Source organism: Pyxicephalus adspersus, chromosome 1, assembly GCF_032062135.1.
Source record: "Pyxicephalus adspersus chromosome 1, UCB_Pads_2.0, whole genome shotgun sequence".
NCBI classification, from domain to species: Eukaryota; Metazoa; Chordata; class Amphibia; order Anura; family Pyxicephalidae; genus Pyxicephalus; species Pyxicephalus adspersus.
The window spans coordinates 11,992,558-12,007,451 of NC_092858.1; the positions used below are offsets into that span (position 1 = coordinate 11,992,558).

Genomic DNA, 14,894 nt, shown 5'->3' on the forward strand with positions numbered 1-14,894 from the left:
CGGCAGGTAAGGTGAAGGTCAGGTAACAGGCTGAGGTCAGGGCAGGCGGCAGGTAAGGTGAAGGTCAGGTAACAGGCTGAGGTCAGGGCAGGCGGAAGGTAAGGTGAAGGTCATGTAACAGACTGAAGTCAGGGCAAGCAAGGCAAAGGTCAGGTAACAGGCTGAGGTCAGGGCAGGTGGCAGGTTAGGTGAAGGTCAGGTAACAGGCTGAGGTCAGGGCAGGTAAGGTGAAGGTCAGGTAACAGGCTGAGGTCAGGGCAGATGGCAGGCAAGGCTAGTTCTGGTAACAGGCCAAGGTCAGGGCAGGCAGCAGGCAAGACAAAGGTCAGGTAACAGGCTGAGGTATAGCAGGTGGTAGGCAAGACGAAGGTCAGGTAAGTGGCTGAGGTCAGGACAGGCAGCGGACAAAGCAAAGTCAGGTAAAAAGCTGAGGTCAAACACAGGGAATCCAAACAAACAACTAGCTGTCAGAGAGGCATTAGGTGTACTAAGGATCCAGCAACCTGAGTCCAAAGCTCAAAAAAAAGACCCAAGAGCCAACGGCAGGAGAGGACTGAACAATGAGTCCATTGGGTGCAGCATCTACTCTAAAATCCTCTTCAGCTGTGCAGAGCCTCAGTTTCTGTGCAGGGGATGCGGAGAAAGATGGAAAATGCACGGGTACAGGGATGCAGGTGATGCTGCAGCATGCTGAAGAGATGATCTGCAGGCAGAGAGGTAACACATTCTTGTCTAAGTATGATATTTTCCTGGCTGTTATGTTCTTAATTTTGCTCCGCCATAAGCCTGATTCACCGGAATCTACCTTGGCTTCGACTTTCTAGCTGAAATCATATTTGTCTTGAAAATCTTAACCTTTAGCTCTGATTGTGAATCACATATATTTTAACGTATCTAGCCCATAAGTTTGGCTGCTATATAAACCAGATATGCCTGCAATGACCTTGACCTACACCTTCAAAAACCGTATCCTACTGCTTGGGCCTTCTATTTACAGTATGTCTATGAACCAGACCATTTTGCTTTGACCTTGGCCATTGACCAATTTTCAGCCTTGGCAATGACACCTAAGAATACTTAACAGGCTATTAGAACCAATAAAACCTGAAAGTAGAAATGTAGGAATTTAGAAATGTAGGAATTTAAAAATTTAGGAAGGGCATTTCAGCTGAAATTTTGCATTAGCGAAGAATCCTATTTTATGCCACAAAAGTGATTTAGCAGAAATCAGATGCCCATCTCTATCAGCTATTAAAGAACAGAAGAGAAAAGTAAAATTCTATAAAAAAAATCATTTTGAACACTTGCATGCAGTGTACTTGGATAGGATGGTGGATTTTTTTCTTCAACACTACACTTTAACTCACAGACAATGGAAATGAAGGTAAATGGAATACATTGTGACTTGTCTCCCATGTTGTAGGCTTTTATGAAGTAGATTAATCACCATGACATAAACCTCCACTTGTGCGACTTTTATATGCCAGATTCACACAGGAGACAAGAAAGGGGGTAAAATCATCTTAGAAAAAGGACAATTGCTCCAAGGTTTTTAAAGATACCCTGAATGAAATATAAATAACCGGAGCAATCCTAATTGGTCTTTGAAAGATGGATTTGCTCATCAATAAAAGAAGACCCCAATTCTAAGGGAAAACACTTTGAGGAGTTGGTAAAATCAATAAGTGGAACCAATTAGATTTTTTACATATATTTATTGTGAAAATGGCAATCTTGATCCAAAATAAGCACCAGGACCCCTCACCATCACATCATCCTGGTATGTATAAAGTATGGGAAATCTTTACAAGTCACACTTAAGGGGTTATTTATAGTCATTGTGGGCTGTTTTATGTAGGGCAAATCAAACATGAGATTCAGATTTAGATTAATGAGCAAAAGTTGTCAATACGAAGCAGAGCAATATAAAAGACATTAAAGAGACCATGTCACCAGATATTACAGATAAAGGCACATAAAAATCAATTGTTTTATTTTGTTATTTGCAGCATTTCTCTTTTATATAAATAAGTGGCTTTGAATTGCAACTGAATTACTGCTGAACTTTCTAGCGAATAAGCAATACAGAAATGGTCAATCCCTAGCACAGCCCTATTCCTTCTTGTATGCCTTGTATGTAACGTTCCAGCCACTGGCCCAGGTCCATCAACTCTTCTCTCATTTCCCTATATAACCTTCCATGTACCTGCCAGAGTCGGAAATACTACAGAGGGCCACATAAGTGACAGCTCTGGAGCTATCGACATCACATCCAATATGGCAGCACCAAGCCGTAGTTTTCAGGGCTTTTAAATGCCTACACAAAGGAAGCTTAAATTAAAGCGTACCTAAACTCAGAAATTTCACTTTACATAAATGGGTAGACAACAAGTAAAAATATCTGTTGTTTGGTTTTCTTGTTTTTTTTTTTAAGTGCAACACTTTTTTTTTAAAAAAAAAAGGCGCAGCACCGCCCCCTAATTCTCGATCGCCTCGAATGACTCGGAGCACAAAGCCTCCTGGAATACCAATGTCAGGCATCCCAGGAGGCTCTTGGGTACTCCTTCTGCGCATGCCTGAGCATCTCGAGCATGCCCAGAAGGAGCCCTTTTTTCAAAAGGAAAATAAATGGTCGAAAATGGCAAGTTTTTTCCCACTTTCGTCACCCAATCTAGCACCTGGGTCGGGTGACGTAGGAAGAAGCCAAAAGAAGAGAAGAAGATGGTGGTGCCCGGAGTGCCGGCCCAAAGACGGATGCCGGGATGAAAGACACCTCTGAATGGATCGGACTGCCATGTGGGATTGAAGGTAAGTGTATTTTTTGTTGTTATGGGGACTTTTGAGTTTAGTTCCTCTTTAAGTTAAATGCACGTAAAATCTCATAGAAAAATAGTTGAAATGAATGATCTGGGGACAGGGTCTCTTTAAAAGAGAATAAATGTTACGAACGTTGCCAGACATTTTCGAGACCTTAAAATTCAATGATGGCTAATACCAGGTAATATGTCCTATAACTGTGATATAACAACACTTTACTGCAAAGAGAAGCATATTAGATTTTTCATTACAAGTGCTAAAAATGAAAAGATTCAATTATAATTAAACATAAAACGACATTTTATTAGGTAATTGTAACTTTAAGCAAATCACAAGGTGAGAGGCTGCAGCAGGGCACAAAGACGTCTCTGAACATCGCCAAGAACTGCAAAAAAGATTTTAAAAAATAAAGATCCAATCTCCATACCTCACCATTTTTTATTTTGGGAGGGAAGCTTTTTAGCTTAAGGTATGTAGACGAATCACATGCCTTTGCCATGTCCCCATGTGCAGACCATAAAAAATGATTGGTTGAACCAACAAATGTTTTTTTTACACTTAGGTTTCATAGTTTTTTTAAGTCTTTAAAAGAAATATTTGGAGTAGTTAAGAAAGTATAGCCACCCGAAAATAGGGGCAACCAAGGAAGAAAAAGGCAGAGGCAGTGGTAGACGTAACAAACAGTGGGCTCCTGTGGAGAAATGACTTGTGGCCCCCTACTCAACTGACTTAGGCCCCCTGTGGGGGCCCCTGCTGGCCGAGGAAGGTCCGGGTCCCTCGTGCAGAAGCAAACTTTGCATCTCCCTATGGGACTTGGTTCTCAAGGAGTAGTTGGGAAGTATATTCTTCTGAGCCGGCCTCTTTTTCGGCAAGTACATGATGACCATGGATGAGGCATGAACAAAAATGGCTTCATCCTTCTCCACTTCTTGCTGGGGGAAGTGGTGTGATATATTTGAGAGGTATAAAATACCTAAAAGCTATTCTTAACCAGTATTTATAGGAACCTTATGGTTCCTACAGAAGTTCCCAGGGGCTCCTTAAGCTGTACCTAATGGACCTCCCATTTTATGGTCCCTGTATGTATTTGGGGCCTAAAGAACTTGGCATAGCCAGTTGAATGAAACCAATTCTCTTTTATGCTGTCTGCAAAGGTGGCATTCTGATCAATAATGTTTGGGGGGTCGAAGGCATTTTTCTAAATGACATCTAATGCAAATAGAATGTATTTGAAAGAAATTTCCCCCTGACTGAATATGGCAGGGGTTCCTTGACACTTAGTTATTTTAGGGGTTCCTCAGAGGTTGGGAAAGATTGTACCAACACATTATATTACTCTTATTTATTGACCACGAGAAACAAAAGAAGCTTACAAATTATTTCTGGCATTTCTGGGAGGTTTGGTGCCCTAGATCCACCCATGAGGCCCCTTTAAAAACAAAGATTCTGCTCCCCAAAGCCATTGCTCATATTGCATGGCAAGGATTGGACCTGAATTTGTAACCACTGGAAAAAGTAAATTATGGCTATCACACCACAACTCCCTGTGCTACACCTCTCATGGGGTTAGGGGGGGAAGGGGAGCACCAGATTTGCATTTTTAGGTGGCAGGTTGGCTGGCAGGTGTGCAAGGGTGGCATGGAGCTCCTCCAATGTGTGGCAACCTAAGATACACCCCCATGTTGAATATGCCTATAAAGGGTCCTATCTGCCCAGATCACCAGTATTATTTTGCACATCATTAGCAATAATATCTTCAACAAACAAAAAGGAACAAATAAAATAAATTCATTGCTACAATATCAAAGAATTTATTTATATAAAGTATTTATTTTTTTCACTTTCCCACCTTGTATTTCTACTGTAAAAACAATCATCTGGGATCAGACAACTACAGTGGAATACAATAGAAATGATAGATAGCTCTGGGAAAATAGCAAATCAGAATGTGAAAAAACTCCTGATGCTGGTAAGCGGTGTTTAATAAATATGCAGACTCCAGTGCGGCTGATGGTTATTTAAATCTGAATAATGCTGTCGCCCCATAACACTGGAAAAGCATTTTTTGTATGCTAAGTAACTCAATCAATCTTTGTTGAAGAGCTTCCAAATATGAAGTTTCACATACATGTGACACCTGAAATATGTATGAATATGTCACACGTGTAAATGGCCGTGCCCATATTAAAGGTGCCTCTTATTGTTCCAGATAATTCATACTCTGTGTGTGAAATGGAAGCTGTCTAGGAAATTCTTTGTCGTCATGATGCTATTTCAGGAGAGGTTTCTGTTAGGACACAGAAATAAGCTAAGAACGTAAAGTGGAAATTCTGGCAGGTTGATAACTAGTAAGCTGAGACAGGGTTGTAAAATGCATAGAAAACTCACTCATTGGGCATTGGGTTTTGGCCAGGGGCAGACGTAGACAACAAAGGGCCGCTGTTGGGATCTAACTTGGTGATCCCCTGCTGAACTGACTTGGGGCTTCCGTGGGAGCCCCTGTTGGCTGAGGAGGGTCAGGGGTTCTCAGACTTTGTACCCCCCTATGTCTGCCCCTGGTGTTAGTTACAAAAAGCCTGGTGTTCTAATTCCATTAATTAAAACAATAATTAATAAAAAAAAAGAATGCAGGCAAAGAGTTAAATGGCCCCATAAAAAAAACTTTGGTGGGCCCCAGTTATATGCCCCTAAAATGTTTTTTGTTGCACCCTTGGGTATACCTATGTGCCCTGCTGCCATATACCATAGAAAAAAAGAAAGGAAAACGATGCCCCCTGGTGGGTGATCCTCACGGCCCCCCCCACCCCCCGCCCCTTTCTTTATTTTCACCTGGAGAACCTCAGAATTATACAGTTCTCATGACTGGGTGGCCACACTCAGTCCTTAAATGTAACTATGGAGGAAGCCCTGGTTGTCAAATTGTGGAATATTTACACTGTTTTATCTAAAATCATTTGATGGCAATGCACCAGGTCTCTGTGCTCCCTTTTTCTACTTTAATCCCTGTGGGATCCCTGCAGCTGATCTTTCCCTATTACTGACTTTGGCTATGTACACATGTACGATCACTGTTTCTGAAAACAATCTTCTGTGATCATTTCCAGACACAGATGAATGAAAGAGAGCTGTGAACAATGGTGATGTTCTGTTCAATGGAAAGAAGGGGGGGGGGGGGGGCAAGCAATCAGCACCCTGCTGTGCTCTGCTCCATAGGAGTGCACAGTAGCCATTCCCAGGCTTTTGTTCTTGATTGGTCATTTATCAATCCACCAGGAGGGATTGAGGACCAACATTGGGTGACCACTATGTACATGTCAGATTTTCACCCAAGACGAGCATGACTATTCTTCACTGGTGACAATAATTTGCCATGTACATGCAGCTTAACCATGCCATGGTCCATACTGTGATGCTGTGTTGATGCAGCCATCTACAGAATGAAGCAGGGCTTTGCTTCCCCATGTTGGAGCTGTCCCTTGATAATTGGTGGGAGGAAATATAGGAAGCAACAGGAAGGATAAAAAGAAAAAAAAAGGCTCACAAAAGAACGAAGCATAAACAGGGACTTGCTTGTATGCAGGTCCTCAGGTACAGCTTCCTCTCCAGCAAGGAGACAAATGAGCATTACAGCAGTGACATCACCCCACTTCTATACCCAAAACTCTACATACCTTTAATTTGATATATAAATATATTTACAGTGTTCAACTCAGAATTGTTTTTAAGCTGGGTGTAGGTGTGTGGCAGCCCAGTATTGTGACCCAACTCTTCAGTAATCACTCAAAAACACCCAGAGGTTTCCTGAATTGTGCCCAGCGGTTGTGCACCTAGCTAAAAGGGGCTAGGAAGAACAATGCATATAATATATATCTTTTGCTAACACAATGCTTTTAATTTTCTGACAAATGTTACAATTATTTCTGTTACAAATACTAAAAAGTGAAACTAGATCTTAGATAGTGACATTGGGCCACCCTGTCAAAATAATTTTTTCATGCTGCGATGCTATTTTATTTTTGGGATTATTGTGCATCTAACCTTGACCAGATCTAGCAACACTTTCATAAGGAAAAAGGCAGCCATAATTCAATGTCAAACCCCTTATGCTGAACATCATTTACTAAACTATAATGTTTAAAGATGTCATTGTGCTTAAACACAGAAATTTCACTATTGGGTTTCAGAGACACTCTTTGTTCTCAAGTTTAAACCTTACATTTATTAGTTTTTTTTTTTTTCATTTTAGTGAACAGCCAACCCTCCTTGGTTTTTTTGGCAGAGTTTTCTCATTGTGAACCCATAACAATCACCCTGAGGGCTTTCTCTTGTCCACCGACTTCCCATCAGAGATGACTCACCACCAAAGCCAACGGGGAGTTTTGGATGGGCAGAGGTACTGGCTGGCAAAAAAACATTGCCTATCCATTTTAGATGACAGGCACATATGTCACTAATTGTATTAGTTTTTTTCAAGTGATCTGTTCAAGAAAAGTGCTGATGTACTTGAAACCCTTTAATACCAAATGCAATAACTAATAGGTTTGCTGAAATGGTAAGTGTAGTTATAGTTTAGTCTGATAGGTAAAACAGAACTCCACAAAAAAGACAAAGGGAAAGGAAATACCCCTATAATACTTTTCTCTTCCACTAGATGTCCTCAGTCTGATGGTCAGGATCATATAACCCACTTCTTCTAAGCCCGGTCACCTTGGACCCACCCCATCCTATGAATGGACAGTGAAAAAGACGCAGCACAGTGATGAGCTTATTTATCCTTCTCTGTCTTTTTTGGATTGGCTTCTTCCTGTTATATCCCAACCTAGTTGTGCTTACATTGCAATAATTACAGTGCTTGCAATTTATATATATATATATATATATATATATATATATATATATATATATGTATGTATGTGACATTATTGTGGGTGAGGTGAAAGGGGGAACTATAGTTACCTCCAATATAAGAAGTGCATCTTCACTAACCACCAATGAAAGGGGGAACTATAGTTACCTCCAATATAAGAAGTACATCTTCACTAACCAACAATTTAAAGGGGCTTCTCCTCTTCTCCTCTGAACACCGCTGTAAGAAGTTCCTCTGCATTGACCACCAACAATATTTTGACCACCAATGTGCGAGGACACTTCTCTATTGACCATCAATGTAAAAGGAAGCACACTGGCCACCAAAGCAAGACAGCATATCTCCACTAACCTCCAATATGATTTCCACTGACCACCAATGCAAAGACGTTCTTCTGCCCTGATCACTAGTTTAGACAATCTCCACTAATCAGAACTGAAAGGGGGAACTATAGTTACCTCCAATATAAGAAGTACATCTTCACTAACCACCAATGAAAGGGAGAACTATAGTTACCTCCAATATAAGAAGTACATCTTCACTAACCACCAATTTAAAGGGGCTTCTCCTCTTCTCCTCTGAACACCACTGTAAGAAAGTTCCTCTGCATGAACCACTAACAATATTTTGACCACCAATGTGCGAGGACACTTCTCTATTGACCATCAATGTAAAGGGAAGCACACTGGCCGCCAAAGCAAGAGAGCACATTTCTACTAACCTTCAATGTGATTTCCACTGACCACCAATGGAACTGCAGTGACCTCCAATGTAAGAAGTACATGTTTACTCAGCATCCATATAAAGGGTCTAACCGTTGACAATAGTTTGGGCAATCTCCAATAACCACCAATGTATTATTATTATTATTATTATTAATATTATTACTACACAGTATTTATATAGCACCAACATATTAAGTAGCGCTTTACAAAGTCCATAGTCATGTCACTAGCTGTCCCTCAGGGGAGCTCACAATGTAAGGGAGCATACGACTGACCACCAAAGTAAGAGGGTACTACATTGATCACCCATGTAGGAGAACACATCTCTGTCAACCATGTAAGGTGGTACTTTACTCAGTATCAATGGATGGGAGCATTGCACTGAATGGCAATGTTAAGGGACAATTTTCCTTTAACCACCAACATACAGGGGCACTACAATGACTGCCAATGTATGGGTTCACTACAATTTTCCCTGTGTTAGTTTTCTATCCATTATCATTATTTCTTTTTTTTACGATTAATATTAATAATCATTTTTGGTAGGTCAATAATAAGCCACCAAGCTAATAAAGATCAGTTGGAATTCCATTGTATTTTTTTACTTTTAGGTTCTTTGATTGGCTGGGTTATTTTTTAACAAAACCTTGTTTGTTCTAGAATAACTGGGCACAGAATGTGCGTAAATGAATTGTAAACAAGCTGGCCTTTTTAAGTTTGTCCTAAGTGGACTATACATTTGTCGTACCTGCCCGGAGACTAATTGAAACCCCACGGCTTCCTCATTCGGCAGAGCAGCCCCAGTAAGGAGGCGGGCAATCTGTCACTTCATTCATAGCCTGCCAGAGGCTGCTGCAGCTCAGCAAACGACAGCTTTTGTTCTTAGCTTGTCAGCTTTCCCATTGCGGCAAAATCACAGCACAAGTTTATCAGAGCACGTCTGGAGCGAGTGAAAAAACATATCACACAACATCCCCCAACAAAATAACAACAATTCCTTAATGATTGCTTACCCCCAGCATCTGGTGCAAATAATAGTACTCTGGGCTGCTGTAGTAAATGGCAAAAGTTTTCCAAAATAGCCAGGCATTGAGAGAAAGCCAAGAAAACTGTTAAGAAAAGAGAAAATTGTCAGAAAGAAAACCAAGTTTTGTTAAAACAATGAAACAGCTTAATTTACGTTAGACATATATATGCATATATATATATGTGCTTTGCCTTAAAATCCTTCCATAAGTCTTGTCCCACTTACCCTTCTGACCTGATAAAAAAATACCCCCCTAGCCACTCTCTTCTCTCCTCCAATGACCTACTAATGACTTCCTCACTCATAACCTCATCACATGCACGGCTGCAAGACTTTTCTAGAGCTGCCCCAACTCTCTGTAACTCTCTTCCTCGTCCTACTCTGCTTGCTCCTACTGCTGCTTTAAAAGAGCCTTAATGCCATCTTTTCAAACTTGCCTACCCATCTTTTCCTGTCTCTTAAACCAACACTACTTACCCACCATTCCATATCCTCCCCTATTGTGTGCTACATTCCCGACCTCTTAGATTGTAAGCTTTTTGGGGTAGGGTCCTCACCTCCTCCTCTGTCCCTGTTTGTATCTGTCTAACATTTGCAACCCCTATTTAATGTACAGTGCTACATAACATGTTGGCGCTATATTAATATTTTTTATTAATAATATTAATATTAATTTTAATAATATTAATAATAATATGCAGCAATAGTTTCCCAGCATCTTTCCAAAATGTTTTTGGATTGAGTATGCATTGGTGAAAATCCTTTGTATATTGTAGCTATGTAGAGGAACAGAATGGAGACCAGGAAAACTAGTCTTCTGGAAGTGTCGCATTCCGAAGGATCTTCACCTGGTGGTTCCTCTTCACTTTTCATATTTTCTTTGCAAGCAAAATTTATTTTAAATATTTGTTTTAGCATTTTAACACACGTCAACCCACAGATATTAGTGCAGTGCCAACACGTGTAGATATACAGTAACCAAAACACAACTATAGCCAACTACAACGTACAGCTCTATAGCCAGAAATAGCGAAGTTGTGCTCTTTTGAGGTTTGCTGATAATCATCCAAAATTATTGCAACACGCAACAAAACAAGGAAATTGTGCTTTAACAATGCAATGGCATATAGGAATGACATTTTGATCATTGGAACAAACCAAAAAAATCCAAACACCTCCAAACTTGAAAATGTCCCTTAGGAGTCAATTGGAAATTAGGTAGCAGTAGGGATTAGTTTGCAGTATTTGGAGGAGCGAAGATTACAAAGCATTGGATCTCACCAGAACAAGGTGCTTTAATCCTTCATTGGACAGCCAGCTGTGACAAGGTAAAGCCATCCTGATGTTGTCCACCATACGTACTCCTCGAAGGTCAATGGACTACCTCCAGCATCCCAGAGCTTCTTGTCCTCTCCTTTCTGCTGTTCATGGTTATAAAGTCTTAACACTCCCTGCTAACTCACCATCTCTGTGGTTAATGATCTGGCACAGCCTGCCCAGTGTCAGGACTTGGTGACTGTACACAAAAGAAGCCTCAAAAATTCTCCAGGAGGGGGAAACTTTCTCCAAACTTTCCAAAAGTTTTCCAAAAGTTCTGTAGTTGATGACAGTTACCATGTGTGTTTCATTGTCTTCCTGTCCTCCATGGTTCACACAGCTTTAAATGCTTATAGACACTTCATGTGTGAGTTCATTCCATATCTGTAGAGATTCCTATCCCTTTCCTTTCGGAGATTCTCTAACAAAGAGGGATTAGGAGAGGGGGGCCAGCTACAGTGGCCCTGAGGGCTCAGTTTTTTGCAGATGTTTGCATTCTTTCTAAGCCTAAAAAAAGGGTTCATTTGTTAAAGAAAATGAGTATTAAATACACAATAGTAATATACTGTAGGAACGCAAAAGGGGTAATATATGATATATTTATGCTATACAGATTAACAATTATGTATTATTATACTGGCAATTAAAGTATAACTCCAGACAATTATTGTTTCTTTTTTAGCTTTGGCATGTTTTTTGTTTCATGGTGAAATCCACTGCGAGATATATTTTGCTGTCTGTATGCTTGTTGGGATAGTGACTGGTTTACTGTTTTACTATTTTCTTAACTTTTGTAAATTCTGTATATACATGTTCAGTAATTGTAGCTGGAAAAGATCTTTCATGACTGTTTCCAGTGACAAAAGAGTAACAGACGAATGAATGAGTGTTGTACAGTGATCGCACAAAAACAACAGCAAATATCTCACTAGATTAGTGAAAGTCTGTGTTATGTGGTCAAGATATTGAAAAAACTTGAACATTTAAGTTTGTTGTCTTCTTTTATGTAATACTCAACTGTAAGAAGTAAAATTATTGGTTTTTAATCTGAAACAGGTGAATCAAGGTTATATTGTAAAAAAGTTGTAACTGTTTGTATATTTAACATTTTTAATTTTTTAGTTTTGCTTTTTGTAAATAAATATGATAAAGTTATCAATGCTTATGGTTTTATTCCATGTTTGCTTCCTAGCTATCCATATCTATAGTACAGTAAATTCAAGCTGTTGACATATTTGGAAGTCATACAGGCAACTAATATAAGGAATGGTGATGATTATTTTTACAGTCAAGGAAAGCGGGTATGGGACCATATTGGACAATCCATTGGGGGTCTGGAGTCATCAAAAGAACCCCTGCCCTAAATAAACGGTCATGCTTGTCCCAGGAGAAAATCTGACATCTGTACAACAGTTTCCTGATATTTATAATATTTATTATTTATAATAAAACAATCGGAACAGACCGCTGTTCACTCCTATGTAAGAGAGCACAGTAGTGTACTTATCCTCTCTCAATAGAACAGAACAGCAATGTGAGTACAGCTCCGTTAGTTCATCTGTCACTGGAAATGATCACGAAAAATAGTTTCCACTAACAACAGTCTGACGTACATCGGATATCCGTGTGAGGCTTTATAGGGGTGGCTGGGGGCAGGAAAAAGTACAAAGTCAGTGCTTGCACTGAAGAAATTCTTAAGGTTTAGGGTTGCTGGGGCTGTTGAAATATATCTGATCATACATTCAAATATATTTATAGAAAGATCTACTAAGCAGATGAACATGAATTTTACCAAACATAAAATGGTGGTGAATTATTCGCTACGTTTGCTTCACCCCCCAAGCCCAGGTTTTACCTAAAAGAATAGGCGGTGTGTTTTTTTGACAGCAAATTTGTTTTCTTTCATTTTAGACTTTGCAAACTTTCCACCCTGACACTTGGTTCTTCTTTGAGTCACAGTCTTGTTTATGACTAGTCTACTAATTGCAGGGCTCTATCATTTGCAGGTAATAATGTCTACATTTAAAGGTCTTTACATGCCGTCACATTCTATTGATCAGGAATAGTTATGGCTGCAGCCTCCAGCAGTACAAAAACTTCTCCTTTTATCACACAGGAAGTTTGGTTAGTGACCTGTCTGGTGGGGGGTTCTTTAAACATGCTGGTGCTAACACTTGTCACCTTTTCTGCACTTGGATCACTAAGTGAATCATTCCTTTCTTTCCTTGTAGTGTGAAATCCTAAAACCAGCTGGACGTGCCAGATGCAATGTGTAAAGTAAAACACACATTTCATTATTAAGCTGTAATGTAATTTGATGAGAAAGCTTCAAAAAAATGTTTAATGTAAATGTAATGATTATTTAGATGGTGGAAAAGAAACAGCAGGTTATAGCTGCAAAACATTTAAAACCAAATTCTGAACATTGGTTAAAAAATGATTTTCTCCCTGTCCCAATGTTCGTAATGTGCTTCTATGGAGTAAAACTTACCATAATCCAACGACGCACAGGCTTCCTCCCAATCGCTCCCTACAGCTTCTACTTATTTCCTATGGGTGACCACAGGTGAGACATTACATCTTTAACACGTGCATGGTTTCTGCACTGTAACTTCAAAGCCGAGGTGAACTAACCCTTAGTGAAAAGGTCTACTTGAAGATACTGTAGTGAAAGGCTTTTTGCAAAATTGTAATTTTCTACCGACAAAAGTATGTAATAACATTTTAAGAATTGTTTTTCTTTCTGCTTTGCACAGTAATAATTGGGAAACAGTTGTGTTACTTTAGATTAGCCGTTCCTAATCAGGGTTCCTCTATTGGGGTTTTTTTTTAGCTTTGGCTGATTGAGCTCCCATCTGATGGTGCCTGTATAGTTCCAGATCCAACACCATTTGGTTAAACCATTTGGATGACCCCAATGACCTTTTAGCTATCCATAAGGGTGGCATTTTGACGAACACTGTAGAAAATACATTCTTTCCTGGTTATCACCATAATAGGGGCAGGCAAAATCCCCTCTTCAACAATGTTTTTTCTCTAGCTTTTTTAAAAAAGATTATGCTGGGATGTATCGGGTATTTTGGCATCCCATGGTGATACCGGGAGCTAATGTACTCCTGCAGGCATGCAGGGCCTGGCCAATAAAGATGGATGGAGATCTGGAACCCAGAAGGAGAACCAGATAGGGATGGCAGCACCCCTGACGGAATGGGGGCAGGTGACTGTATTTTAATAAAATCACAATCAGGCATGTATTGCTATAATATTGCAGAAGATTTTTTCATGTCATTGTTCCTGTCTGTTCTGCATTAAAGGACCTGCCCGGTTACAATTTATTATTGATAGGGTTTATTTCAAGTATTTGACCCGGTGGCCTGGCTTTTTAAGGATAAGAGCACTACAGTTATATTCTCTGATTGTAGAGCTTGATGAGTGAGTGTGTGACTTCATTACTCCGGTTGTTGGTGTGGAATGTGTCAGCTGATCTGCCCCGTACAAGTGTGAACACGTTCAATGAGGGGAGATCAGTAGAGATATGAGAATGCAATCAGCAACTGTAACACTGCACTAGACTTATAACCTCAATACAAAGAAGGTAATACAAAAGAAAAAGACACAAAAAGCATTATAAATCGGAATATATGATATAGATTAGTTATTGTGATTAGTTGCTTTAAAAAGTAGGTTTGGACTGTTTTTTTGTAGTGAAGCTCTAAGTCCTACTAGTGTATATATTTGTTCATATTACATCTACACAAGTTTGCTGGATCAACAAGGTTCACCCATGATAGTCTATGTCCTTCAGTTCTGGAGAGCTTTGTCACACCTCATGGCCTTGGAAAAAATAGGGAGAGGGACACATTTTTAGTTCATGTTTTAGTATGTAGGTAAATGGCACACCTCTGTCACACAAATTATATATTTTATAGAAGTGTACATATATCCAACCAAAAAAGTGGGACAACTGAAGAAGAAAAAGGGACAGAGGGACTTGGATAGGAGGGGCAAATGGGAAGTATAAAGAAGGGCAGTCCCTCCAAATCAAGGGCAGTTGGTAAGTATGAAAAGGGACAGTCCCTCCAAATCAAAGGCAGTTGGGAGGTATGAGGAGTGACAGTACCCCCGAATCAGGGATAGCTGG

The 14,894-nt window shown here is 39.9% G+C and overlaps 1 protein-coding gene across 2 annotated transcripts in view; it reads right to left on the minus strand.

Moving 5' to 3' along the window:
- Positions 1–11,194, minus strand: part of NOX4 (NADPH oxidase 4) — a 110,751-nt gene extending 99,557 nt beyond the window's left edge. Inside the window, exons 1-2 of one of the 2 annotated variants that reach the window (XM_072402502.1) lie at positions 10,718–11,194; positions 9,423–9,518 (exon numbers count right to left, since the gene is read on the minus strand). In XM_072402502.1, coding sequence (XP_072258603.1) covers positions 9,423–9,518; positions 10,718–10,792 — 171 coding nt within the window. In that variant the 5' untranslated portion in view covers positions 10,793–11,194. The remainder of the gene's footprint in view (positions 1–9,422; positions 9,519–10,717) is intronic. The other variant, XM_072402511.1, reaches the window with a different exon arrangement.
- Positions 11,195–14,894: the final 3,700 nt, after the last annotated feature.